General features: G+C 40.0%; 2 protein-coding genes across 2 annotated transcripts; one reads left to right on the plus strand and one right to left on the minus strand.

The window, feature by feature from the left end:
- Window positions 1–14,156: 14,156 nt before the first annotated feature.
- LOC129092742 (otoraplin-like) lies at window positions 14,157–15,387 on the minus strand. The gene is made up of 4 exons (XM_054600759.1): window positions 15,178–15,387; window positions 14,890–15,029; window positions 14,493–14,603; window positions 14,157–14,379 (listed from the first exon to the last, which is right to left on the minus strand). Exons 1-4 carry the CDS (start codon window positions 15,332–15,334, stop codon window positions 14,356–14,358), a joined length of 432 nt encoding a protein of 143 aa, XP_054456734.1. The 5' UTR covers window positions 15,335–15,387; the 3' UTR covers window positions 14,157–14,355.
- Window positions 15,388–17,017: 1,630 nt separating this feature from the next.
- gtpbp2a (GTP binding protein 2a) lies at window positions 17,018–26,251 on the plus strand. Its single transcript, XM_054599938.1, has 12 exons — window positions 17,018–17,476; window positions 18,553–18,579; window positions 19,019–19,203; window positions 19,413–19,521; window positions 19,619–19,816; window positions 20,142–20,316; window positions 22,576–22,795; window positions 22,953–23,088; window positions 23,288–23,346; window positions 23,450–23,621; window positions 23,848–24,012; window positions 24,190–26,251. Exons 1-12 carry the CDS (start codon window positions 17,273–17,275, stop codon window positions 24,370–24,372), a joined length of 1,833 nt encoding a protein of 610 aa, XP_054455913.1. The 5' UTR covers window positions 17,018–17,272; the 3' UTR covers window positions 24,373–26,251.
- The last annotated feature ends 27 nt before the right edge of the window (window positions 26,252–26,278 follow it).

Genomic DNA, 26,278 nt, shown 5'->3' on the forward strand with positions numbered 1-26,278 from the left:
ACATGAGAAGTATTCCCTTTATCATATATCTGGGAAACTGGTAATGAAAAACTACATCATCCTCTGCTTATAGACAGTTTTTTTTTTCTGACAAATCACTAAGAATTGATGTTGTTAGAGGAGTGGGCTTTTGTATGCTTTTAAAGCTGCTCCATCTCCCACTGTTTGAATTAATACTCAAAGACTATCCCTCCTGTGCTTAGCGCAGGTAAGCCTGTCATTTTAACAGAAGGAAATGGAGTCAATTTGACATGGTGGAAATCATGTCACTCATTTGTGCAGTATATAATCAAGTTGGTTTTATTCATGGTACTAATCAGCGCAAGTGGTTTCTGATGTATAAAGAAAAACCTGTTGACTAACTAGCTAATTATAATACAGTATATTCTTATTATATTACTTGGCACTTATAGAAATAATGTAAAGATGGCGCTGGGATCCCTTTAGCTCTTTCTGTTTGGGGTCCAGGCAGGCAGCAACCTCCGGGTCTGAAGAGTGAAGCCTATGTCGAGGTGACTTAAACTTGTATTCTTTCTTATAGCCTCTGGTTGCAAAAAGATGTCAGATTTTATAGAAGTCTATGAGAAAATAACCCTACATCTCACTTGATTTATTACCTCAGTAAATGTGTTATCACAGTGTATTTTCAGTTCATGAAAGTGAATAGTAACCTTTTTGGGAATAATAATTGCTTAAACATAGCATTTTTTAACTGATGACATAAGGTTTCAGAGGGCAGCTTGAGAAAATAAGTCATTACTTCTGTTTGGGGTCTCAGCTGGGGTTAAATACATTCTTTCCCGATGCACAAAAGGCAAACACAGAAATTTAGCAGGTATTTATAGCAGAACGAAAAAACATAATTTAATTTAATATTTTAAAGCTTTAGCCTAAAGGTTCATTCTTGACCTTCAAAACAGGTGTTTGACTTAATAATTCTGAACACACAGTCTAACTTGTGTGTTGTTTCTGAAGCTTTAAATCCTGTGGTCTGCAGTGGGTGGCTGAAGAAAGTCTGATTTTTAATTATTCCAAGTACGTACGAGCCATCCTGGGAAATGTCGAATAAAACATCGAAATCATCCATTTGCTTTTATTTAATAACTGAATGTCATCTGATCCTACTAAACAGCTTATGATTATTTTTTACAGCCTCTGCAGTGATATTTGATACTGCATCTTCATCAAAACAGAATGTTAAATGTGTATTTTCAAGTTAAAGTATGCTTCCCTGATTGCACTGAGAATACTTTTACAGCATAAGAAATGTCTCAGACCTCCTCATCTTTCCTAATGGCTTTGGGATCTTGTTTTCTATAAAGAGGCTTCATAACACATTAAAGATGGAACTGTTTGTAATCTTTCTTTTTTGCAATTTGCAAACTTTATTTAATTTAGAACAGTCCATAATATAGTGATAATATTATGGTATAGCAATTACATGTTCACAAATCAGCACTTACTGTTATGGGATGACTTTAGTCCAAATAAACATATAATATAAAAAATATTATGGGTTGATTGTTTATTTAAAGCTCTAAAGACTTTTTGAAATTGGATATTTACTGTGTTGTTTCCTACTTTATCATTAGGCAACCCTATATTACAGGCTGTGCAGGGTTGACATAACATTATGGGAGTTGTTAGAATTCATTGCTGTGTATCTGCGGCAGTGTTTGAGGAGGAGCAGAAAAACATGGATCTTTAATTTTTCATACTCGCCCGAGGCTGGAGTGGATACAGGCTGCCTGTTAGTGCTTCTGCTGCGAGTTTCTGCGAAAAACAGGAAAGATTATTCCGGCAGCTTCAAGCTGTGTGTTGCGCGCTTATCATACAAGCTGATAAGCATGTGCACACACCAAAACACAAGGATCACAGAACCATGACAAAGCCTCTGCAACCTCTGCCACCAAGCTTCCAACCAGACTGGAATTGTTCGCTAGCTCTCAGACACAAGAGTATTGATCTTTTGCTCCTCCACTGTGTTTTCAATGCTAAATGAAATCAAGAAACACTCCATACATGAACAACAATGCGTTGTTTCTGCATTTTATATGCAACGTTTATGAATAGTTTATGATTAAAGATAGATCCCATTCCTCTGCTCTTGTATAGATGCTGATACAACCAACGCTCCCTGAAATGCAAACACTCACTATTAGAGCAAGTGAGGCTAAAGTTACTTGTAATTTCTCAAGTGAAGACCTCCAAATGGACTTAACATTTTACAGTTTTCCGTGAATATTAGTGTTGCATAAATTAAGAGCGGCTCAGAGAAAGGCAAAGATTAAAAAAATGACAAACGCAAAGGGCCTTTCTTATCCCTCTCTGTAGTTAAGCTGTCATTTCAGAGAGGCAGCTCTATACTCTACTGCTCCAGTGCCAGCCAGTGATGTGGGACGGGATGTCTGTGAGTGAGTGGGGGATTGTGGGTAGTATATCCGCATTGATTGCAGTGCGGATAGTGCCAGGAGCTGCTCTTCTAATGGTCTATCTCTTTCTCAGTGTCTCTCTGCTCCACTCTCTCTATGTCATAGGACGCCACTGCCTGCCTCTGGTTCAGTGAGATAAGATGCCGGCCATCACAGGTAGACCCATATCTGACTTCGCTGCTCTTCATAATGGCAGAGGGTTGACAAATGATGACATATCATTACCTCGGTGTCATTCAATCATTCAATTTGGCTTCAACTGTGGTCTTCTAGAAATGAGAGCAGACTGTTAAAGAATTATTGGTTCAGTCATATGCTTCAGCTTTGGCAACCAGGATGTGATCAAAACGATGTTGTCTATGTGCATAAATTGACACATTGTCAAGTGTAAGTTTGCACAAGAGATGTGAAGTCTCCTGATTCTGATATTCAAGAGTAATCTCTCTATGAAGTGAGGAACTGTGGAATTAGGATTTAATTGCAGCTGCTCTACAAGCAGATTTGGCCGTAACACTGTACAGATCTATTACTTCCATCGGGCCAGCTGGAGAAGCAGTAAGCAGGGAGCAGAGGGACAACACGAGGTTATGTTGGGCCTGATGTGCTGTGAAGCGAGGCAGACAGCAAGGCCAACTCAGGTGGAAACAGCGGCTCGATTTGTCATGGGCCAGAAGAAGATTAAATTGAACTCATCATTCACCCCAACTCTTATGTCACTCTGCCCTCTTTCTCTCCTTCCCTCTCTCTCCCACTCTCCTTCTGAAAATCATATTAAGTTTCCTCTTCCCTCCATCTCCTTAAATTGTCATGTTGCCATGTAAGAGATGTTTACATCCCCCCTGCAGGACTACGGGACTCTAAGGAAATAATGCTCTGTGGGAAGCAGGTAATTCAGTTTACCACATCTTTCATTTGTGAGGTCCAGTGATACACAACTGTGAAGTTTTGCTAGCTAATTCAGACATTATTGATAATCCTGCCTGGGCTTTTGCTTCACCTTAGGCTAACCTTGAGCATGACAAAAACCTTAATGTCTATCTTGTTGTCTACTCATAAACAGGTAGGTTTCATTGTGAGCAACTTTCACCTCATACTGAACATGAAACTTAACATGGACATTTGAATATGATTAGGGTGCTACCAAACTCAATATATGTATTTAGTGCAGGCCTAAACAAGTATTTTTAATTCAGCCAAAACTAACATACTTAATGCTACAGCATTCTGTAGTGAAAATATCCAAATTTCATTCAAGCCCAAACTTGGGCTAGTTTATTGACATATCTCATCATTTTTGGCTACTTGGGGCAGCAGAAACAAGTGACCACCTAAACGTGGATTTGGAAAATTTGTTATCATGAAGTTGCCTATTAACGCATCAAGCAGATATGGAGCAACAATATCAACATGTGTAATGTAAATCAAATGTTCCCTGTCTTTGAGCACTGATTTGATTTCCAGTTAAATGCTCCACCAACTAGTCACCAATTGTTCACTGAATGTTCACTACCTGGTTTCTCACTTTGTCCTGGTGTTGTTTGGTGCTGAGCAGGTACACTAGAGTTCTGAAGCCTTTTTTTTTTTCTATATGTAGGGCTATTAACATATTTCTTTTAAATCTTTGCTGCTGCATGCAGATTTTATGAAGGTTGAACTTTTTTTGACATGCCGCCACCTTTTTAGCTGAAACACGCTCTATTAGTTATATATTTAGCTGCATGATGAGATCACAGTAGGTGCGTAACAGCAGCCTGTGGTGCACAGGCCAGTATGATTTGAAGTCGCCAGCAGTGGTGTTGTGCTCATGTTGACGCTGGTACAAAATGCAGAGCCCCAATGTTGCCAGGCGGCAGCTACCGCTCGCTGTGCAAAAGATTAGAGGTAGGCGCCACTATGAGATATCAGTCTTGGCAACCAAAAACAAATTTTTAGACAAATAATCTATATTTACTAGAATGTATACCCTGAAAAACGGTGAACACGAGTTCAACTCATCATAATGTTATTTCACCAGCTATGTTATGTTTTATTCACCAACTGGAGAGATAAATTATGCAATTGTTTCCTCTCCAGAATTTTTTTTTCTCTCTGCCCAGCTCCGTCTATAAATCCCTGTACAAATGAAACATAAACTTGCTGGGTTCGTGCCAAGGCTCAGCATCAGTATGGGGAAAAATGTCCTATATTATGAATGGTCTGGGGGAAAACAATCCACCATCGCAGCTTGTAGAAGTGCAGGTATCACACAGCTTTCCTCACAAACGGCAGTGGAGGTTTAGCAAGAGCTATGGTACCACCTGCTTTGTTATTCAAAGCATATTCTGAATATAAATTTAGTTTAATTGGAAAAGAAAAACAACTGTGCGGGCAAAGATTATGCATAATCACAACAATTATTTCCCTCTGTGTATTACTTATTTCAAGGTGAGTGTTCTGTGCTGCCTAATGAATGCACCACCTAGGAGGGAATAAAAGGACATGCAAATTAACGTCAGAGATGAATCAAGAAAGAGAGAGAGGATGAAAAAACATTCAGTCTGATTTGATAAATTAGCAAACCCACTCACACTTTGAAGAAAAAAGTATATTTAACCATCTTTCATAAAATATCAATATAATGTGCAGATCTATAGTGACTTTTATTCACCAATTCGTGTCCAAATCATATAAATTGTTTGTACTCAGTTCGGAATATTTGGTAATTCTGTGAAACTGAACATAGTGCTATTATACTATTAGCTTCCTACACAAACTGTACAGTCACTTCTTTTAAACGTATTTGGGTTCCTGCTTTTCTGCTAATGAAACACATCGTTATTGTCGAATTGGCAGTTTGGAAAATTAGTTTTGATCTTTCATTTTAGGTAGAAAAGCACAACATTGTTGAAGTTGTATTTTGAGCAGAGCCCATTTACCAACAGCTACTGCTCTATCTCCCATTACTAGTGTATCATGCCAAGTGCCCCCCAACATGCCAGAATCAAACACCTCAAACACATTTGCTGCTGATGATTTTGATTTAATAGTGTTGGAAACATTACCTCAAAGTAAATGTTCCTAATCAAGCCTCCATAGCTGGACCTGGTCCTCAGCCGTTCACAGCACTGCCAACTCCCCCATTTCCTTTCATACACTCATTAAGTCGTCAGCCACCTCCAAACTGATGTCTGAGCAATTATCAGCTTTAGCCGGGCTGTGAAGTTTGACGGTGAAGTGTTGCGTGCCTTTTTAGTCTGATGAGACAGCCTGACCTTTGAGGCACAACATGAAATAATCACCATGTTAACCAATGTTATTGTCACAAAACCTGTCGAGGGTCCAATGTCCTCACTCAAAACATACGTGTGCAAAAATGGAAAAGAAAACCTGACTCACTGAAATTGTAGTGTTTTTAAATGAGGTTATGCTTTCCATTTGTTTCTGTTAGGTCAGAAAAACTCATTAGAAACTGTAAGTGTGAGAAATATAAACATTTACCGACAGGATATTGTATCATGACTGCACAGCTAGAAATAGCTAAATGAACACCGGACAGCATCACACAAGTGCTTGTTTTGCTAAGAGGCAAATGTGACTGACTTCAGGAAAGGGACAGGCCAAGTGACCTTGCCCGGCAGGATATGATGACAATGAGACAGTATTACGCAAACAGCATCAGCAGCGTGTGCAGCAGTCTCTGTGTGTGGGCTCTGATGCTCTTTCCATTTTAAAAGAACATTAGGGCTAATGATAATGGTATCTTAGAGGTTTCCAAGCCTCTTTCCAGTACTGCCCTATATACTAGCAGCCAAAGAGCGTAGTCCATTAAGAAGGCAAACAATAGATATATGTCATAGGCCACACAGGGCACAGGGTAAACATGCCACAAACAATCAGCGACATATCATGTGCTTTAGCTATTTAGCAATGCTCAAAGCTCCGACATAATTCTTTGATAACACAAACAAATGGCCAGGAAGAAATTAATGAAAGAGGAGATTTTTCCGAGTAAAGAGGTGATGAGGAGTAAACATTTCCAGGTATTCAGACACAAAATCATTAACACAACAGCTTGACATTTAAGCGTCGGTTACTGAGAACAAAGGTTACATTGGGTAAAGAGAACTGCTGTGTAAGAAACAATCTATTGTATATGTGCATTATGCGTGTGGATAAGCATGTTTTTCCATGCGAGTCAGCTGAGAAGGCTCTTTCCGATTATGTCCTTTGTGTGTGAACGGTGCACACTTAATCCGCAGCTGTGTCTCCCACAGAAACGGGGAGTTTGACACCTTTCATCAGACTGTTAACACAGATGTGAGAAACCTGCATCGTTTGATCCAGCCTGGGATTAGTGGTGGCCACAGTCTCCTTATGGCTCACTGGCTGTTGTGAGTTGACAGCAGCTAAGCGATAAACCTGCCATTCTGCCTACTGACTGTGAAGTCAGCGCAGCTAATTAGCAGTTCTTTCCTGCATGGACTGATTCATTTGTTCAGCGTGGCCTCATTTATTTAATCGCGCAAAAAAGGTAATTGATTTGCATATACTTTTTTATTGTTTTCACTTCCCAACTTTACAAACCATAGCCACTTTATTTTAGATATGATTAAAAGCTGTTCACTTCATTATAACCAGTCAACTGTGCAGTGGATGATGAACATTACTTCCTCCAACACCTTCACAGCTCCATCGTACCATTGTAAAAAGAGGCTGAGAGCAAAGTGTGTAAATAAACCCTGCGCTCACCGCTCCAGGAGGGTCAATAAAACTACAAGCTGAAATGCATTTAGAGATCCTCAATGAGAATCTCATTGTTCATTCTACCCCTGCGATTTGCGAGGATACCCCAGCCAATCAATACAAGGACCATTAGGCTTAACAAACCTGGTTTGTCTATAAACTGCCCACAGGCTCTGTAAAGTAACAACACGCTCACTAGGACAGCCGGCCGACCTGTAAGGGGCCAAGAGGTGCGTACAAAGCGGTTTGTTCAAAGCAGGATGTTGTTCTACTCTGACTCAATGTATTCTGACACTCATTTGTCACAGACACTCACATTAATGTACACATGGTGACGCAGGTAACCCCTCCAACTAAATGCAATAACACCTTTAATGTATGTCTGTGCACGTGCTTTGTTTATGCTGCACTGTTTGCTATAATTTGACATTCAGCCATTGGGGTAATACATGACCATTTTTTCCATAATGATACGTTCTGTTACAGCAGTTGTTTTTGTCAGTCATGTCACTCTGGCAAAACGCTTTGGCTGGCTGCAAGAGTGAGATATGGAACTTAAAAGAAACAAGACGAAACCTAAAAGACGAACTGCAGCCTTATGAGCGTGCTGACACAGTACACCAAGAAGGAGAGCTGCTGTGCTTTAAAAAACAGACAGCTAATAATAATTTAGTGATCAAAAGTCCCTATTACTGACAGCACAGCTATACAACTTTGGAAGAATGCTTTTTATTGTTATTCAATCACTAGTCGTTGAAGTATATTTATTTAATTTTGAGTTTTACTAAGACAATGTTGAACACATCATCATCTAAAAGTAATGAACCATTAAGGCTAGTTTTCCAACTTGTTGTGTATAACAATGCCCATTTACCAATGAATTATATTGCTTTATTAAAATTAAAATGGTAAGTACTTAATATAACAACATTGCTGTATGAGTGCTACTTCTAAAATCAAAAATCAAATGTATTAAAATAATGTCAGGTATAGACAGTTTGCTTTTTGAAATACTAGGAAAGCTTAGAATTGAAGCACAGCCCATCTTCTTATATAAAACATCACACTGGAACATTTTGCTGTGTGCTCACCCACATACCTATGTGAGCGGAAACACACTGAGAAATCCTGCAACACACAATTTAGTTTCAACACTTAATTGCCTTATTTAGCCTCACTGCTTTTGTAATGGGTAATTGGTTGTCATGACAAACACTCTATTCATAGCTCAGAGGCTTGTGCAAAAACCTCTGAAAAAAGAAAAAAACATTTGAAGACAGGATGTAGACGATTTCTGATAAAAGCTTTCAGCAACTCCATAAAGCTACAGATAATCTGTCAGCCTGATGCAAGGAAACTCCTCGGGACAAAATGGACCCCAGCTCTTGGTTACACAAGAAAAAAGTAATTAAAGGGCCCATACAACATGCTCTCTTATTGAGAAAGCATTTTGACTCTGTTGGTGTTTAAATACTGTTAGAAAATGTTTCAAGGAAGTGAACAGACAATGCAAGGTCGAATTCTCTGTTGCATGATAACAAAACAAAAATGGACAAGACTGTGAGGTGTCTTTTAGGTCACTAACGGATAAAGGGAATGAATAGAGGAAAACTTTTGTTGACAGCCCGCAGACAGCTTCATTGATTAGTTTGTTTAATAAGGTCAGTGGATATGTCTCCTAAACGAAGTTTTCAAAGCTTTGAGAGACTCCGGGGAATGTGTTCATACTGAAGAGACTCCACAGAGATTATTTTATGTATCTAAGTCCGTCTCACTATGTTTTAGAATACAATATTACTAATAGAGTGGAATAGAGCAGAAAAACAGTTGGGGAAACATTGGTTTACAGTATGATTAAAAGTTCTTAAAGCAGTAGTAATTGATTTTAAGTGAATCTTGAGGGCCCTAGAACAAGCTTCAAAAACAACATCACGCCTAATATTGTGTATAGTTGTTGTGGTGAGCATGTTGGCAAACAGATGCACATTTACACATCCAACAGACACCCATCCATTAATCACGTTGACGTTTAGAGACATACAACCATTCGCACAGACATTTACACCTACGGGCAATTTAGAGAAAACCAATTAATTTAACCTGCATGTATTTGCACTGCACGAAGAAACCGGAGCATCTGGAGGAAACACACACAGGCATGGGGACAACATGCAAGCCACTGGCAGGTTTAAACCCAGAACCTTCTGGCTCTGATAGTAAACACTGCATGCCGCATGTTTTCATTTATGTGGAGTTAAGTCTAATTCACTCAGCCCTTACTCTAATACGTGTGTCTGAAACGGCAACGTTTTGAGCATTTACTGAGATTTACACATTATGCGTCACTGCATTGTCTTAGAAATCTAAATCTAATCAGATGACATGTAACAGATTCGTGTAGATTTTATTTTCTTATGCAGGATCACCCATCAGTTATGCAAAGGCTGCAATGTCATCTATCGAGTCAAGTTGGCACCATCATTAACGTGCTTATTGTCTGCCGTGACAGGCTCTGATTGTTGTTATAAATGTCTGACATTATTTAAAAAGTCTCGCTCAAGGATAAGTTAAAGTTTGCTCACGTTCTGAAATGTTGGGTGGTGTGAAACACTGCAAACCAGCCTGGCAGAGTTTGTTTTAGTGCAGAAAGCTTTGCTTAGTGCTACCCTAAATATTTTCAATGTCATGGTTAAATATGATTTCAAGAATGTGGATGAGGTGTTTGAATTTGATGAAGGCCCATACTTATTTAAACTAGAGTATACGTATATTCAGATATCACAACAAGACTCATACTTGAGCCACTTTCCTTTAACTAGATTTATCTTTCCACATATCTGTGACTTATATGTCAAACTAGTCTCAGAATGAGTTTTCTCGGTTTCAATTCTTTTTAAATTACAGGCTAATGGCTGTACCCATTTCCCCATGTTATGATTAATTTCCTGTCTTTTTCTTCCAGCTCTATGACCTTTTGACCTACAAGATCTTTATTAGCCAATTGGAGAGGGTTAGCTGCTTTACACAGAGTGTCTCTTGGATAATGATTGAAGGTCCTCTTAAACACGGCCAAGCCCCCAAACACTCAAACCCATTGACACACACACACACACACACACACACACACACACACACACACACACACACACACACACACACACACACACACACACACACACACACACACACACACACACACACACAATAGACTTTCCCTAAATCTTTTTGGTAACCACGGTGACAGGCAAAATAGAGGGGACAAAATATTGGAAGGAAGCTGACTTCCTCTTGTGAGGAAGGTGAGGACAGGGTTTATTCAGGTGTGATGGAAAATGTAGGCGTCCGTAACGACGAAGTGGAAAAATGGAGCGACATGAAAACTATCAATACCTCACTCACTTTCACTCTGGAGTTACTTTATTTACTCTTTCTTACAGTTATCCTCTTCTTCACCCCCAGTGAGCCAATCCTCTTCCACATACACACTTTTTCAGGGAGGAGTATGTTGTTTCTTTTATTACAAAATACAAGTTCAAATGTCTTTTTGAAAACTATTATTTCCTCTAATACACTAGTAACCCTCAAGGAATAGATACCACTGTATCCTGAGTTTGGAGGGTTGAACAAACAAGAAATGAAATAAATGGTTTCTTTGTGAGGTTCTGTGACAGAGAAAATGGGGGGAATTACACTAGCTTGTGCAATTATATGAGTCAGCAATATAACAGAGACAGAGAGAGAAGGGGAACAAGAGAGTGGGACAGTTAAACAAAGAGAATATCATTGAAGCTTTCTTCTCGATTAAACACCTCTATTGTCATCGTGCTATCCTTGGCGTATCTCAGCAATTGGCTACACATGTACTGGCCAGTTGTTGGCCACACATTCTTGACACAAAGCTGGACTGACAAATACATTTACAAATGTAGAGGATATTAATCAAGTGAGAAGGACGTAGCTGATCCTCAGGCTGTGGCAGTGATTGATTCGTGCAGACTGATTGATTGATTTAGTTCAAACAAGCAGCGAGCTGGCATTTTATGACACACTTGAAGAAAATCCGCACCGACAAACCCTATCATTCTAGCGCCTAGAAGGCACTGCTGTTTAAGTCAGTCACAACAGACACACACTTGCATGCTTTTTCCTCTAGTCATGCATGACACAAAGTCTTCCATCCCATAGAGAATATTAAATTAGTAAATGAGTAAATACCTCCTCTCAGGGGGGAAAAGTGTTTTGTTGTTTGGAAAGAAATTAGCTGGTTTTTGAAAAACATTTACCCAAAGTGATGCCATGTTCAGGGACCAATATGTTAGCGCTTCTAATGTTCTTTCAACCTAAATCTTTTTTTTCCATTCGCGCATGAATTTTGCTCAAGCTAAGGATATTTTTTTGGGGGCCAGAGAAGGCTGCTTTTATTCCACTACACTGCTCTGGAGTGTTTTGATGATCCAGGAACTTCTCCCAAACAAATGTTTTTCTTTTCTTTTTATAATTGCTTTATCTTTGAAAAAGAATCCACAACAGTATCGAGAAGAAATTTGACTGTTCAGATTAAGAACTGTTGGACCGCGTTTTCGTTTCCCACTTTTTGGCATGTTAAAAAAAAAAGACTCATGTATCCTTATTCCTAAATGTCACGCTCAGATGCTAACCAGACCTGATGCTTTCGCAGCTTTAGAGGGCACTGTGCTGCTGGTCTTAGAGGTGTGGGTGTGACACCGGATGGAAACAACAAAACGCATCTACTGCGGCCTGCGTTTGGCAGCTGCTCCTTTAAGCTCACACACACATACACACACAAGCACACACATCAATTTCTTCTGTCACGATATCCCTGCCAGTCACCATGGTAACGCCCTAAAACTACAGCTGTCTGACGGGGATTGATGGCAGACAGGAGTAACTTGCTTTGATTTGTGTATTTGAGGATATTTTGAGGTTGAACTGCAAAAGATGCTGAGCTTTGGGACAATTGTTAGTAATAACCATTGAATTCCACATCCAGTTCCATACTGTGTAATGACTCCAATTTCATTCCAATACCACCACATATTGAGACAGACGCTATTTTTCTGAACGAAATGACTTCCAGTAATGCTTCAGGGAATATTTTAGTCTTCTCTTCTCTTTTCCTCTCTTTTCTCCGTGGTCTAACAGACCCCTCAGATGTGCCTCGGGTATGTTTTTGCTGAGTGACATTTTGTGGTAGATGTCCCCATTCGAGACAGGTTTATATTGATCTGGGCTTAGAAGGGGACGGGAGATTGATCGTAATGTGTGACAGCCCTATTTCCTAAACTCGTAAGCCGGACTCTTTAAAAAGGCTTCAGGTCAGACAAAAATAAACCAATGAAAATGACCCTGCAAATCAATATATTCAACAGTTATGTAAGAGACTTCTTGAGAGGGCAGAGAAATTAAACGGCAGCTCAGAAAAATATCACCTAAATTTCTAAGTCTTTATTTATTAAAATAAAAATCTATCTGGATCTGATCAATTGAGAACATTTGATTGCGATGTTACATTCCTCACTGTTTCTGGGTGGGTGCTATGACGCATAAAGGAGAGATACTTATGATTCAAAACCAATCAAAAATAGATTTGAATCATCTTTTGGATAGAGTATTAACTGAGACAATATGTCAGGCCATATTTAATCAAAATAGTTCTCTGGAAGCTGCGTGCGTGTGTGTATGTGACAGACAGGCAGACAGACAGACAGCAATAGATTTACAGGGATTTAGAGGGATGTTACGTCCAAAATAATGTAATCACAATTGCATATCTAACGCAATGTAATGTTATGTAATGTAACTTTACCGTGGAGTAACTTCATCACAACTAAAAGCAAAGCTACAAAGGTAATCCTATTCTGAGTGGCAGTTTGAAGCCTTTGTGAGCTTTTAAGAAGTCATGGGGAGCTGAAATTTCAAAGCAGCATGAGACATCAAACAGAGCTTTAAGCAAAACTGCAGGTACAATAGTCTAAAAGATGCTAAATGACTGTTGCTGTGTGGTCAAACACAGAACCCCGCAACAGTTGTTCTCACAAATCAATGAGGATGGATATACAGTAAATAGCTGCTGTTTGTTGACAACTAACTACTTATAGTCATGCAACTTAATAGGATCCACTTTTGTAACACTATTTGTACAGTAATGGTGATTTTGATACTTCAATTTAAAGAATCTGAAGTAAGTGTTAATGTTATTTTGTGTAGCCCACCCAACAAAAACCTCCCAATGTCTGGTAATGAGATCAATTCAGTTAATTAATTGCTGTCTCCTCTTCAGGGGAAAGAAGCATCTAAAATAAAGCACTGAACACTATATAAGACGTTTGTTTTATAGATTGCTTTCATTTACGTCTGATGCATGCAGAATGGTCATGCCAATAAACGGTAGGAGAGAGAGAGAGAGAGAGAGAGAGAGAGAGAGAGAGATGAAGCGATGATTGAGTCTGGGTAAAAACACACAGTGTTCACACAGTTCAGAATGGTTTGTACGGTACAATAAGTTGCACCAGTTGCTTTTGGATGGGTCTGTTGGAGAGAGGATTGTGGCACATTAATTGGCTATAAAAACTTAATATAAAAAAATGATCATGTGTTTACTAAAAGCTAGCACGACTAATTGGGTATAGATAATGAAAGAATTGTATGATTGCCTTTGTGCAATTATTTCTCTAGAGGACTATATGTCTTTTGAAAAAGAGAAGATAGGGAGCCAACAGCTCTCCCTGCTGCTTTAGAATGAATTAATACTTATTGCGTACAATGCAGGTACTTTTCAGATAACAGTGTCAAGAAACCTTGAAAATGAAACAAAAAGACTCCATCTGTATGTAAGTAACTAGATGTGTCAGCAGAATTGTATGATAAAATTGCCATTCCTCATCCGGAAAAGTCAAAGTAGTAACCTGGAAAATAAATTCTTGTCTTTTCGAATAATCAACATTTTGGAATGACATGCATGAAAGAGTGTTTATTGTTATCATATTAAGTGTCTTGTTTAGACAAAGCAAGACAGTCAGACTGTGAGTCTACAAAGGGCTAAGAGTGTCCAGGTTTTCTTCCCAGTTGGAGACGACACCACTTGATGTTCTAGGACATGAAGGAGAATACTCTCCTTCATAAAAAGCCAGTGTAACTAAAAGCAATTCTTGAGAAAAAAGAGGCTTCAGTCTGTCAGGTCTTATTCACAGTAGAAGTCCATGTTCTGAAAAAAAAGGCAAAACAAAATCTAATGACATGAGAGAAATGTTGACAACAACCTATTTTTGTTCCAGAAAATGAAAGTATTCATCTCAGATATTAGTCACATATACTCACTGTTGTGGGAATCTTAACTTCGTCTTCTGTAAACTTCTGTGTCTCCTTCACCATAGTTGCAGGAAAGTATCCAATAATGCCCATCTGGTGCACATACCGCTCACTGTAAACCTGCCAGTGAAAATAACATGGCCTCACTAACAATTTAATATGCACCACATTATATGATATGCTTTATACATTCAACTTTGTAACTCTAAGTAATGTATATGCTTGTCCCTTTCAACTACAATGACATTGCATATTCAACCAAATTTCTTTTCTCACATTCTGCTCTTGTCAAAAAGGCCAGAAAGTTCTCATTTGTTTGTCACAGATGCTGCACATCCTTCTTTGCATTTGTAACTGATTGTAAGCTGCACTGCTGATAAAAATCATGTCGGGAATATTCACATACACTGCCAGACCAGAAGACTCCGGCGCCCTCCTCTGGTATGAGTTTAGAATACACATAGACCATCTGACCCTTCTTGATGTTGATGAATCTGCAGTCAGGAGCTGTGAAGTCATCTAAGGCTGTGGCCATGGAGAGAACATCTTATACAGCACAGAAAAACAAAGGAGGAGAGGGAAATATGTTTTATAAAAAAGGTATCAAGTACATGCGTTTTATTGAATTATTTTAATATGTTATAGTTTTCAGGATACACACTGCGCCATGCTTCTCCTTAAAGCTCTAACTTACATGAGCATTCTGCATCTCCACATATCTTGTTGTCTGCTAGTTTATCCATAAGGACGGCCCTCGTAGTCTGATGCAGAAGTCCCACAAAGAGCAGAATCACCAACGAAAAACTCATGCTGACTGAAAGAGCAGAACCAAGAGACTGTTGTGCGTGCATGTGGATGCGAAATATGGCGTTTAAAGGAACTTCAGACTGAACAAATCCCAAAACATTCCTCTCAGCCTGGAGTGAATGGGCTGAGCCCCTACATCAGAGGTTGCCTGACCAATCAGTGTTGAGTTTCAGAAATGCCACACTGTGGAAGTATTCATTTCCCACAGGGGAGTTGGCTGACTTTTCTCAAATATCAGTCTCTTTGCAGGAACAGGCAGTCACAGTTCATGTTAACTGTTTGTCTTGAGCTCTGTAAAGTCAAAGTGTTGAAATAATGAATGTTGTTCTTTCAATGGGTCTTTGAGTAAGCTCCATATTTTTGGACAGAATTAAATGGCCTATGCAATAAGCATAACTTTTAAGGTATTTATGTAACTGGAAGTACAACTCAAAGATCATAAAAGCCTTTAATCTAAAATAAATTTGGAAAATGTTGTTAATTATTTAACTTAACTTAGTTATTTATCTTACTAAAATGCAGCTCTGATGCTCCTTTCATGTGATTGAGATGGAATATAGGTGAAATAAAATAGTTTTGAATAGAAACATTGTACATTGCAAATAAATGTTGAAAAAATAATATTAGGCTTAAAGAGCTGAAAATAGTCACTCTGCTAAGGGTGTGATGGTGTTTTACATACATATTATACAAAACACAACTTGAACATTGATAGCTTAAGTATGACACCACCACTAACTACATCTGTAAGTAGTTACAACAACAGGAGCAAATGTGATGGAATGTAAACTTGCTGGCGAAAACTGGTTCCAGTTCAAATCTAGACATTTGCAAAACAAATTTGCTAAAAGAATTTAACCAAACTTGTTTCCAACTAGTCTATCCAATAAGGAAATGGTTAAACAGACTATTCGAGTAATACTCAGGCAGCACCCACTGTCAAATGGTGTGAAAAATGACGGTCAAGTAGTTGTTTTTGTCATTCTTAAATACTTCTAAATAAGTAAAAAAAAAAAAACATTGCAACAACATGTGGCTCTCACTTTGTTTTTTTACAAGATCGTTTTTACCATGAGAAAAATGATTGCCTGGCAAAACCAAAGTCATGGGCCTAATACTCCTCTGTAATGCTGTATGTTAGTCAACATGAAGATACTTGTTAAGAAGTACAATATCAGAGGATAAGCCAACCTAAATCTAATGCTGAGGAAAAGGCCTTCAGCTTTGCTTACTAGAAAGGTAAAGCATTAAAGCCACATCATACTGATCACACTGAAAACATGTCTTTTGTTGGTAAAATATTGAAGCAAAACCTGTATGACACTAAACCAGGTTTAGTTATATTTCAACGTTTTAGTGTGAATATCATATGCTTTCACAGTGAAATTAAATATGAATATAGGCTATAACTGAAGAAGAAAGTAAAACATTTTCTAATATATCTAAATGTATTACACGTTCTTGTATTTTGTGGCATCATCCTTTACAAACAACCTCACAAAGGTCTAAGTAACGTGGCTATGTTATTATTTCCTTTTTAGTCTGACGCAAGGCTCTGCAAAGCGCTGCTACTATGTGTGTGCGTGTGTTTACGCTCTTAGAACATTGGTAGCTAGGCGGGCGGGGTTTCCCCCCCTTGTTAGAACGAGAAATACAAGTAGGACCGCCCGCGTGCGCACTCCAGTTCAACAAATCAGGCACACCCCTTGACATTCAGGCCTGTGACGTAGGCACGCTGTAGCCTCAGAACGACAGTCTCGGACGGTGCTGTTATTGTTCGGTTTAAAGAGTTTGGGGGGGGGTCGGCCGGTGCTTTGTTTCTACTTTTGGGGGGCTGTAAAACTACCACTAGCAGGCTAATTCCACTCAAATACCATCACCTGCATGCCTGAGTTTTATTTTAATAAAATAGCACCTTTTTTTTTTTTTTTTTTTAAATCCAGGTAGTGGTAGGTTAACAAGTTTAGGTCCCAAAGAAGCCCATGGATGCGCGGGTTGCGGAGTTATTTGGCTCAGGAAATGGACACGGCTCTGGATCTCAAGGTGTTGCGTCCAGCGTCAACCAGGGACATAATGGCTTTGAGGTAGCCCCCAAAAAAGCTTGTGTGAAGAACAACAAGAAAGCCAAGGCTCGGTTCTCCCGACACTTCAAACCGAGCAATAACGCCCCGTATCTACCTCCAGAGGTAAGGCGGACATGACGCGCAGAGCCCCCCGGGGCTCGGGTTAGCGTAGTCCCGCTAAGATAGCAGAGTCTGCTGATGTAACACAGCGGGTGTCTGTGTGCAGGCTGCTACATGGAAACACCAATAACCGAGCATTTCCTCATTGCGTTTCTACATTGCATTTCCTTTCCCTCGGGTCTGGCTTAAAGGGGGGGAAACACAATGCAATGGATATGATCAGCTGACATATGTCAACTACATTAGTAAAGAGAAGTTATAATGTGTGTTTCATTAAAAGCAGCTCTCTTTAGTAGGGCTAGGGTTTTGCAAAGCTAGCAGAAGAGGAACAGCTGTGTTTGTAAATATCTAACAGGGGGTGTGTGTGTGTGTGTGTGTGTGTGTGTGTGTGTGTGTGTGTGTGTGTGTGTGTGTGTGTGTGTGTGTGTGTGTGTGTGCGTGCGGTGGGTGGACCTATATCCAGCTAAGGTTACTGATATCGTCCCTGACATCCACCCAGCCAAGGACTGTGCAACTACATAGATAACTTTGATCACTTGTTTATCATGTTAGTTACTTAAACTTTTAAAAAAATAAAAAAAAGTTAACATGACACCAATTATGTTTACCTCAACCTAACTTAACCTGAAGCCAAATAAGAGCAATTCATATTAATTCAGAAAAATTTAGATTGTAAAGAGTTAAGTAGTGTCCTTGCAGCACCATGGTCACACAACCTTAATGTTAAAGGGACAAGTCTCAACATATTCCAGCTCCACTGTCCCTGAAGTGGTCTCACTTGTTAGTATACATTTGAGATACTTGTCCCACATGTAGGAATATTGACTGAAATGTACACGTGTGTGTGTTTTGTCTAATAACACATTAACCAGCTGTGTGTTAAGGCTAGCTAAGCAGGTAGTCGGTTTGTATAGCTCTCAGTGGTGATCTATTCATAGTATTTCACCGAGCGCTCATTCAGTCGGTTCGCTTTTCTCTGTGTCTTTGAGCAAATCAATAGCCTGTTGTCTCACTTCTCTACAGTCTGACAGCTGTTGTTCCTCTTCTGTCTCTCTTTGTTTGTCTCTCCCTGCTCTTAGGCTGAAGAGGGAAACATAGAGTACAAGGTAAGCTAATTAGCTGTGATGCAAGGATATGTTCAAAATATATGTTTTTTCATTTTTCAAAGTGTGCTAGTTGACATATAACACTATAACAACGAGCAGGTCATGGATAGGTCAGCCTCTTTATGACAAAAGCATGAAGTATGTATAGGTCAATCATCATCATCATCATCATAAAAACAAGTTGTCAGCAATATGTAGGTAATATGTCATAATATATAGGTGCAGTCTCACATGATTTACAAGGGAAAACCAACACCACAGCATTTTTAGTATCTGGACAGCTGCCTCCCCTTCCCATACAGCACATTTGTATTGCCCCTGCCCTACAGTGATCCTGTGTAATGCTTGTTATTTGCACATGATTTAATAACGACTGATTAACTTTCATCAATCCAGGTTTAAGCTCAGCACTGATTAACATAATCTTTCCCATGTCCAGCTGAAGCTGGTGAACCCCACGCAATACCGCTTTGAGCACCTGGCTACGCAAATGAAATGGCGACTGCAGGAGGGTCGAGGCGAAGCTGTCTACCAAATAGGTGTTGAGGATAATGGCATGCTGGCGGGACTTTCAGATGAAGACATGAGGATATCACTGAAGACGCTCCATCAGCTGGCAGAGAAGTAAGTCAAGGTTTTAAAAAAACACTTTTTATTTAACCTTATTTTACTCCCACTGTTTGACATCATGTTGTAACCATGAAATGTGGCATTAAAAACAAGGCCGTTTTCCAATTTGCATAGCCATACTATAAGCAACAAGGGATCATTTTGTAATCATGCAATGAAACACCACAATTAACTTATATATTTGTGTTTCTTCTGTCTAACAGGGTTGGCGCCGACATCACTATTCTCAGAGAAAGAGAGGTGGACTATGACTCAGATGTGCCTCGAAAGATTGCTGAGGTTCTCATTCGCAAAGTGCCGGACGACCAGCAGGTTAGTAGAGCTACTTTGAGGGCATGTAGTTCTTTGGTTGTTGTTCTGTTCATTTTTATTGTTATATCCCTGCTCATTATTTGTGTCTTTCCTGCAGTTCTTGGACCTGCGAGTAGCTGTACTGGGAAATGTGGACACTGGCAAGTCCACTCTGTTGGGGGTTTTGACACAGGGTGAGCTGGACAATGGACGGGGAAGAACAAGGCTCAACCTCTTCAGACATCTACATGAGATCCAGACTGGACGCACTTCAAGCATTAGCTTTGAGATCCTTGGCTTCAATAGTAAAGGAGAGGTGAGAAAAGATCCAAAACCATAGAATACATGATGTGTACCCTATTTATATACTCTTACATCTTTTGTTCTAAATAGCAGAATGAGTTAAATTCCTAAGTTATGGTTCTCACAGACTTTCCTTATGAATATGTTCAATTAGAACAGACAAGACAAGGTGGTTTTGATAATAGCGGTATATAGAGGGAATTTTTTTTTAACATTTATGTTGTGTATCAGCATATAAGATATCTAACCTGACCTATGCTTTCAAATAAATAACCTCGGAATATGTTGTTATGTGATTTAGATGATGACACTCCAGATATTGTTGCTTCTTTTTCTAGGTTGTGAATTACAGTGAGTCTCGGACAGCGGAGGAGATCTGTGAGAGTGCCTCTAAAATGATCACCTTTATTGATCTGGCGGGTCACCACAAGTACCTTAAGACCACCATCTTTGGCCTCACCAGCTACTGCCCGGATTTCGCTATGCTGGTCGTCAGCGCAAATACCGGCATTGGTGAGCATTGATTGATTCATTTAGATCTCTAATTATTTAGTAAATGTTTAAACATCATCCTAAAATGTACTGGTGTCTGTCTGTGTGCACTTTACCCAGTCACTTTACTATTCAGATAAGACGAAGGGTGAAAGGTGATCTTTCACAGGGTCACATGCTGGTAATTGACACTTGCAGAGCCAATCCGACAGCGAGCCTGTGTTTGTGTACGCATACAGCAGACTTGGCCGGCTGTGACTATGCAAACAAGTGATATCAGAGCTTACGTAACAGACCACCAGTCCTACCACAGACACTTCTTGTCCCGGCCTTCCACTACTCGGATATCTCAAATACCATCCATTCTGATGTCAGAGTGCTCTGACCCACTGAATGTAGCTCTGCGCTCCTCCATCAGTGCATAAAGTTGAACGTTTCTCAACTTTCGACCCTTCCTTTTTTGTATAGATGGTTAGTCTCAAGTCACCTGGAATCCCACAATGCTTTGCAGATATATTTGCCTGTGTGCCTTAGGAAAATAATGTGGGTATTTTTCCGTCAAGCCACCTTAAGTGGGTCTTTATTGCCACTTTGGCATTACATTTGAGCAACTAATTATATTGATAGATTCTGTATGAGTGCATTATATGCTTTCACCAACCCAGACCTTTTATCATAACAGAAAATGAGACTGAATGCAAAAGGTATGTACGATACCCAGGTCCAGGAAGTACATACTTTGAAACCTGATCAGCTGAAAGTGGTGGAACAGGCTATACAGTTATTTGCTTGGCTTGTGGTGACATATACATTTGTTTACTCTTTTGTTTGTAGTTTTACTTTTACTATTCTGGCTGTAATAGCAGGAAACTATGTAAATACGTTTTTAAGATTTGGTAGAGGTTGTTGTCAGAAGTGGAATTCAAACCCACACCTCCAAGGGAGACCGCGACCTGACCGCAGTGCCTTGGACCACTCGTCCATCCTGACATATTTTCATGCAGGCACCTCTTTGATATAACTGGGCTGGGGAGGGGCTTTGGCAGGCACAGCTAGTTGGCCCAGATACAGGCATGTATCTCTGTGCTTTTGTAAGCAATAGCCTTAAATAACATAGTGTTATTGAGAAATCTGTAGTTGTGTTTTATTTTTGCAAATGGCAAGGACACATTAAGATGAAACCTGAGCCTGGGATGCAGCACTCCAGCTCTTAATGTGCTGGGGTTATAAGGTGAACTATATTTAGCTGCTGTTATGGTATGGCAAGGCCATTTTGAATATGATTTTACTGAATTTGCAAAAGGTTGTAAACAAATGTAGTACTCACTCAGTCCCAAGTCTTGTCAGATATTTTTGAGACCTTTGTTTTGTTCTAAACAAAGTTAACTAACAAATGGTTCTTTGAATTTTTTTGTGATAAACAATGAAACAAATGTGATGTTGCCTACCTGCAGTAGTGGAATAACACCCTGTAGGCGTTGTTGTGTTTGTGTGGGCTCTTAAATATGGCATGCTGGGAGAAATGGGGTCAAGATTGAGGACCACCTAAGTCATGCAAGAGACAGAAAGGGGACACAGTGTCTGCAACCCAAGAGCAACCGCCTTTAAATTATGAAACATGGTAATGGATCTGTGTAATGCATAGGGCTCGTCTTAAGTTGTATCTGTGACAAGCCAAAAAGCCAAAGGGGCGGGTAATCATCTTGTACCATTCTGTGATGCTTCTCCAATAGGATGATGGGCTTATGTTTGCACCTTAACCTTGGATGCACTGAAAATAACACACGTTTAGCAAAACAACCCGCTGCTCAGCTGATGAGGGGATTAAGTATATTTTGGGTCTGTGTCAACATGTAAATGTGTGGTATAGGTCAGGGCCCTTAAACTCCTTCGCAATGCAGACCGATTTCAGACACTCACACGTCATGGTAAATTCTACCTGGTCTTATCAGTTTGCTCTTTTGACTCTCAGACTGACATTTAGTGCCGGCAGATAAGCAGTGTTATCTTAGGTCACAGTCCTTTCCTTCAAGGATGTAGTATTCCCCATGTGTCCAAAGAGAAGTTTGCCGAAGATGATGGACCCATTCCCGTTCATTAAATGCAAATGTATCTGTATTGCAACCTCATGCACAATACCTGGAATTAACATTGTGTTCCGTCCGCTTGCATGTAAAAAGCATGATGTGAAGTGGTGCAGAGCGGCCTGCACCTGAATGAGTAGGTTCATTGTCATAAAAACCCTCTGACTCGACCTACTTCCCCCTTCCTGTTTTCCAGCTGGAACGACACGGGAGCATCTTGGACTTGCCATGGCCCTGAAGGTGCCCATCTTCGTGGTCATCAGTAAGGTGGACCTCTGTGCGCGTGCCACAGTGGAGCGCACTGTGCGACAGTTGGAGCGTGTCCTCAAGCAGCCGGGCTGCAACAAGGTGCCCATGGTCGTTAGCACCACAGATGATGCCGTCACAGCAGCACAGCAGTTCGCCCAGTCACCCAAGTATGAAAGAACTACATACACAATTCAATGTGTACAAAATGTTACTTATGTGTGTGCTCCCTGTAAGATTAAGAACCCTTATAGGTAGAAGATAGAGACTAGCCAATGCTGTCTGTGTGTCCTGTTTGTCCTGACACGCTTGTGCTCTCCATGGCAGCATCACACCCATCTTCACCTTGTCCAGTGTGTCTGGTGAGAGTCTAGACCTGCTCAAAGTCTTCTTCAACATCATCCCTCCTCTCAGCAACAGCAAGGAGCAGGAGGAGCTTATGCAACAGCTAACTGAGTTTCAGGTATGTCTGCATGCATGGGATCAGCTGTCACACACACACACACACACACACACACACACACACACACACACACACACACACACACACACACACACACACACACACACACACACACACACTCTCTCAGATGCACTGTGAATAGATACACATTACGTACACATGACTTTGATGTGATTGACATCAGTGTGCATCATTACAGGTGGATGAGATCTACACTGTGCCAGAGGTGGGGACTGTGGTGGGGGGCACTCTGTACAGGTCAGTGTGTTAATTGCTTCCTTCATGTTTATCTGATTCAACTTGCATTGGTTTTTGTTCAGCATGGACTCTCTCTGAACCACTGTTTTCTTTGAATGTGCAGTGGTATTTGCCGTGAGGGGGATGATCTTGTAGTAGGGCCCACAGACTCGGGCCATTTCCACAAGTTGACCATCGGGAGCATCCAAAGAAACCGCTCGGGATGCAGGGTACTGAGGGCCGGCCAGGCTGCCACACTCGCACTAGGGAACTTTGACCGCTCACTACTACGCAAGGTCAGACATGTTGTTTGTTTGTGCCAAATGTGTCTAACTCCTTCTTTCTCCTAATACTGTATCCGTCTTTAGAGGCAGTGTGTATTCTTTGTATTTTCATGAAAAATAAATGTCTGATTTGGTACCTTATCACTGATTCACATAGAAAAATCATTAAAAGAAACATCTCAGATGTTAGACACTGATTTCCAATCTATGTATGTGTTATGTTCATTTTTTCTTATAGGGCATGGTGTTGGTGAGTCCGGAGATGGATCCTACCATCTGCTGGATGTTTGAGGCTGAGATTGTTCTGCTCTTCCACGCCAAGACCTTCCACAAGGGCTTCCAGGTTACTGTGCACATTGGCAATGTGAGACAGACCGCCACTGTGGAAGCTGTATACGGCAAGGTTGGTTTATCCACTGAGCTACAACTGTTCCTATCTGACAGATGTCCTCGACATCCAAAACCTGGGCTTAATTATATATCCCAATGTGTAACATTAAGCAGATTAAGTCAGACATTTGATTTATTCTTAATGCTGTCACTTTTCTTTCTTTTCTTACGATACATCCCTGAACCACAGGAGGAGCTGAGGACAGGGGAGAAAGCAGTTGTTCTCTTCAAGTTCATCAAGCACCCAGAATACCTCAAGGTGGGAGCTAAGGTGCTCTTCAGAGAGGGCGTGACTAAAGGTATCGGACACGTCACCAAGTTGCAGCCCATCGCCCAGTACCAGCCATCCCAAAGCGAGGATGATGAAGCCTAAAGTTTCTGAGAAAACAACAGAAAACACCGTCCTAACCCAAAACCAGGTGCTTTATAAACCTCCTGCTTCCTCCAAAGGCCACTCTGTCCTGTTCCCTGCACAGTAAACCCCTGTCACAGAAGATTGTTGTTTTATCACCCTTGTCCCCGTCAGCCTCATCGGTCCCTGCAGCCTTTTTAAATAACTGCAGATTTTTTTGTTCTGCTTTCTGATATTACATTACATTACATTACATTACATTGATATTGAGGTCTAAAGAGAGTTGCTTTTTACGGCCCTGATGAGAGGAAATCCCCTCTATAACACATTCACCTAGAAACATCTACCAAAGTGATATTGAGTGTCAAGAACACATACGTGCAAGTGGCAACTAGGAAATTGCTTTCATGCGGCCACTTTGAAGTGCTGCTTACAGTTCACACCTTAACGCACTCCTAACACACACTTTGAAAGAGATGCCCACACACACTTGCACTGAAATATAAGATGCCAGTGTTGATATACCTTCGGAATATTATCGTTTACAATCAGATGCTAGCGTTTCCGATGCGTGGACATTAAGGTGTATATCACCATTGTCATCGTTGTCATCGCAGCCTGTCTGTGTGACCACTGACCAGCAAAGTGCCTGACTGATAAGGATAAGCCTCGCTGTATTTTAATACGCTACCCTTTTTCTTAGTGGCCGCATATTACTTATGTGAGATAATAATAAATTGTGGTTCTCAGACACAGCTCGTCAGTTTAACATAAGCTAAACCACCTTACGATCGTAAAGGAGGATATTGCGGTGTATGCAAAGTTAAAACTTGACCCAGTTTGTATGTCAGCCTGCCAAGGTGACTCAGATTGGCAATCACGTTGTAAGTGGTGTTTGTTATGTCACAAATGTCTGTGAGAATTATGTTTTTTTTTTTATTCACAAATAATGCCTCACGATAGTGCAGTGAGAAGGTAACCATCTTGCTGCCTGTCTTTTCAAGTGCTTTAGTTACTCAGGTCAGTTTATATATCTTGATAGACAGCATTCCTCTCCCAGAGAACTACTCCAGTGGAGGTTTATGATGCTGACTAAGGGGTGATGGTGGTTTGAGGTAAAATAAAAATAAAAAAGCCAATGGTGTTTCTCCCAAAGAGATGTTTGATTACAGATTATATAGTATGTGAAGCTGCTCACTGGTTCAGCTTTGTTTTAAAGAAATAATGTTTGAGGAAGCTGATGTCGTCTCTCCACTTTAGTTACTGATGTCACAAAATTTGAGGGGGTTTTAACTCTACCCTTTTGAGTAGCCTACCATTACACCCCAAAGTTTTACAACTTAGTAAAGAAATTTAATTAAGTTGCTGGGTGCTATTCCTTGAAACAGCTTTTGATATTTAGAAGACGACTTTGAAATGGATGTTAATTGCTACTCTGTGTTCATGTCTTATTATAGCATGTTTATATGACTTATACATAATTTGTTGTCCCACTGATATCAATAAGAGGACGACTGAAATGTGTGCGCTGTTTTGTTGCACCCGGGTTGTTGTTGTTATGCACATTTTTTGTGCGCTCAGAGGAAAGCGAAAAATGCATTTCAACCAAAATTTGTATAGCCTTTATGAAGAGTTTCAAGTGTTAGTTTGTTTTTTTGCATCTGAGTATTTTATAGATTTTTAGTAGTTCCAGATTTAAAAATTTATTCAAACATGTTTTTCACTGTTCACGTTCTTCTTAATCACACCAACACGCTTTCACATTTTTGAAATCCCGTGTAAGACTTTTGCCTTTAAAAAGTGTAATATTTTGATTGATTATTTGGGTGAAATGCAATCTTTATGTACAGATCTAATTTGTGTATCATGTTGTACATGAATTAAAGTTTTATTGTCTCTTCGGCAGGTATTGAATTGTTTTGTCTTT

Source organism: Anoplopoma fimbria, chromosome 6 (genome assembly GCF_027596085.1).
Source record: "Anoplopoma fimbria isolate UVic2021 breed Golden Eagle Sablefish chromosome 6, Afim_UVic_2022, whole genome shotgun sequence".
Lineage (NCBI taxonomy): Eukaryota > Metazoa > Chordata > Actinopteri > Perciformes > Anoplopomatidae > Anoplopoma > Anoplopoma fimbria.

Excerpts from the sequence above, each read along its gene's own strand:
- LOC129092742 (XM_054600759.1), bottom strand. The coding sequence starts at position 15,334 with ATGCACGCACAACAGTCTCTTGGTTCTGCTCTTTCAGTCAGCATGAGT. Across the intron at positions 14,604-14,889 it reads GAGTCTTCTGGTCTGGCAGT|GTTTACAGTGAGCGGTATGT; the intron begins GTATGTGAATAT and ends TTTCACTGGCAG. Across the intron at positions 14,380-14,492 it reads AAGTTAAGATTCCCACAACA|AACATGGACTTCTACTGTGA; the intron begins GTGAGTATATGT and ends CTTTTTTTTCAG.
- gtpbp2a (XM_054599938.1), top strand. The coding sequence starts at position 17,273 with ATGGATGCGCGGGTTGCGGAGTTATTTGGCTCAGGAAATGGACACGGC. Across the intron at positions 19,522-19,618 it reads AAGTGCCGGACGACCAGCAG|TTCTTGGACCTGCGAGTAGC; the intron begins GTTAGTAGAGCT and ends TCTTTCCTGCAG. Across the intron at positions 23,347-23,449 it reads GTGGGGGGCACTCTGTACAG|TGGTATTTGCCGTGAGGGGG; the intron begins GTCAGTGTGTTA and ends TTGAATGTGCAG.